The sequence below is a fragment of the Nematolebias whitei genome, chromosome 1, assembly GCF_014905685.2.
Source record: "Nematolebias whitei isolate Nwh7 chromosome 1, NemWhi1, whole genome shotgun sequence".
Classification (NCBI taxonomy): domain Eukaryota; kingdom Metazoa; phylum Chordata; class Actinopteri; order Cyprinodontiformes; family Rivulidae; genus Nematolebias; species Nematolebias whitei.
The window spans coordinates 42,397,549-42,400,027 of record NC_056498.1 but is presented as its reverse complement, the minus strand read 5'-3'; the positions used below and the strand labels follow the sequence as shown (position 1 = coordinate 42,400,027).

Here is a 2,479-nt window from a genome sequence, read left to right as displayed (position 1 = left end):
TGCCTGGTTCTGTCCCACCAACCCCCTCCAGAGTCCTGCCTGGTTCTATCCCACCAACCCCCCTCCAGAGTCCTGCCTGGTTCTGTCCACACACTGACACAGGGAAACAGAGTCCCAGGGGTCAGGTTGTGGGCTTGTGTCGTGGTGCCACTTGACGTGTGAGGTGTACAGATGTCACTGTGATCTGATGGAACCAATGGCCCACACAGGTTGGGAGGTTCTGGTTGCTCAAGCCAGACCTCACAGAGGAAAGAAAGAGGACTACTTTACGATCCTTGTAGCTATTCCCATAAGTTTACTGGTTTTTTTTCTCACGCTGCTGGTACTGTGGCATCTGCTGATCGTGGCTCAATATGGACCCTGAAGGAATGTAAGGACGTGCTATCATCTACAGACAGATGTTTGTTGATTGGTTGAGCAAGGTAAAACTGTTTCAGACCCTCTTTCACAGCACATGGTGTGTCTGATGATTCATGTTGGACTCTGTTATCAGTCATCAGATGGATTTCTCTTGTTTTTTAAACTATTTAACTTCTTGTCTGCAATGAGGTTGTCTTGATCTGCTGGATGAGTCTTAGCTCCAAGAACTCCTTAGCGCTCCTTCAAAAGCTTGTCTATGATGGGATTAACTGTCTTTATAACCATCAGAGATTCTTTTGAGCGGTTTGGTCTAAATTGATCACATCTGTACCTGCCATTGTACGCAAGACCTGGACTCTTAAGACCTTGCGTCAAAGTGGACTCAGTCGGACTTCAGGTTCACCGTTCGATGTGAGGCTGCTGTTACAACAAGAACAGAGACAGGTGTTTGGAACAGTGCTGGACCTGTGAGGCACCGATGGTTACTGGTGTTGATTCATGTTCAGTGAGAAATCGTTGTTATGTGTGACCAGGGAAGACCGTCGTCTGGCAGCACAGCACGAACTCATCCTTTGTTTGCATGTCTTACCCCTCCTGAGACAGAACATCAGTACTGTCTTAAACAACACCAGTCCACATACAACACTATCTGCAATGTCTTGAAGTCCTCCTTGGGTCAACATGGTCTCCCGTTCCTTTCTTTGACCCAGTGCCAGGTTCCAAGGTCCAGTTCCCACTTGAGCTGATTCTGCTGGAGAGGATACAACAGCCACAATACTGTTTTGGACCAAATACAGACCCTAGGAGGGGCAAACCCTACTGACCTGGAACCAGCAGTGACCTGGGACCAGTGGTGTCTGTAGGCCTTAGCTCTCAACACGTGGTTTTGTTTTATGTCCGCTCTCGGTCTGTTTTGGACCATCAAGATTTCAGGGCGTCATTTGAATCTTCAGCAGATTTTCAGCATAATTTCTCATCTTTAGTGGTTTTCATGTTGTTGAACTGGTTTGTCTTCTCTTCCTCTAAATCTCCAGATGTGAGGACCTGTTACCATGCCAACTGTCAGTACGGCTGTGAGGTGATGAAGGGCGAGGTACGATGTACCTGTCCGTCTCCAGGGTTACGTCTGGGTCCAGACAGACGCTCCTGTGTCGGTCAGTCCATGTGCACGTGTTTTTTTTATTACACAGTGTTGGTTTGTGGTTGATCTGTCTCCGTTTTGTCTCTGCAGACATCAACGAGTGTTTGTTGGGTAGAGACGTGTGCTCCCATCGCAGGAAGTGCATCAACACGTTCGGCAGCTTCATCTGTAAATGTCACCTGGGCTTCAAGCTGACGTACATCGACGGGCGGTACACCTGCATCGGTGAGGTTTCACCTGTGTTGCACTGATCTGTGTGAGGACGCAGAAAGGACGATGAACAGGACTTAAGTCGTCCACATGGAAACACAGTTTTTCAAAACTGTCTTTGCATTTGTCATTTCTAAAAATATCCTCAAACACAACGGATGGTTACGGTGGCTCGGTGGTTAAGCGCCACGGTCTTGAAACCCTGAGGTTGCTGGTTTAAGCTTGGCTTGAGTTAAACAATTGCTGAATCTTGAATTTGAGCTCACTCCCTGTAAACCCCTGCAGGAGGAGGCAGCTGAAGGGCACTTACAATCTTCATAAACATGACATAATTTCTTGAGACGTCTGTCCACATGGAAACAATGAAAACCACCCGAACAGCTGTAGTAACTCTGCCAGGCCTGCATGTGACGCTGTAACGTGGTCATGAAAATGAACCAAAAACAGGAAACGATGCATGGAGAATAAAGTTTTCACGCTGGGTGAGAACTGTAAACACAAGACTAAGGTGACACCGTCAGACCATGGGTTAGGTTAGAGGTGGGACACTGACGGGTCTGCAACCGTTCAAGCAGACGTCTGCCCTTTACTTACCAACTAGACTGTGTTCAGAGCACAAAACCTGCTACAACGGTAAGTTATCAACCAATGACCCATGGGCCACTTGAGTTAGTTGTAGGAGAGCTTTTCTGGCCACTTGGGGTGACATTATAAACACACGCCAACATGTTGGTGCTTGATGGCACAGTGCTTCATGATACACCAACA

General features: G+C 47.6%; 1 protein-coding gene across 1 annotated transcript in view; it reads left to right on the top strand.

Annotated features, from left to right (window-relative positions):
- LOC119417270 (nephronectin) overlaps window positions 1-2,479 on the top strand; it is a 20,842-nt gene that overhangs the window by 5,766 nt on the left and 12,597 nt on the right. Inside the window, exons 5-6 of the mRNA XM_037684514.1 lie at window positions 1,395-1,514; window positions 1,592-1,726. Of these exons, the coding sequence (XP_037540442.1) occupies window positions 1,395-1,514; window positions 1,592-1,726 (255 nt within the window). The remainder of the gene's footprint in view (window positions 1-1,394; window positions 1,515-1,591; window positions 1,727-2,479) is intronic.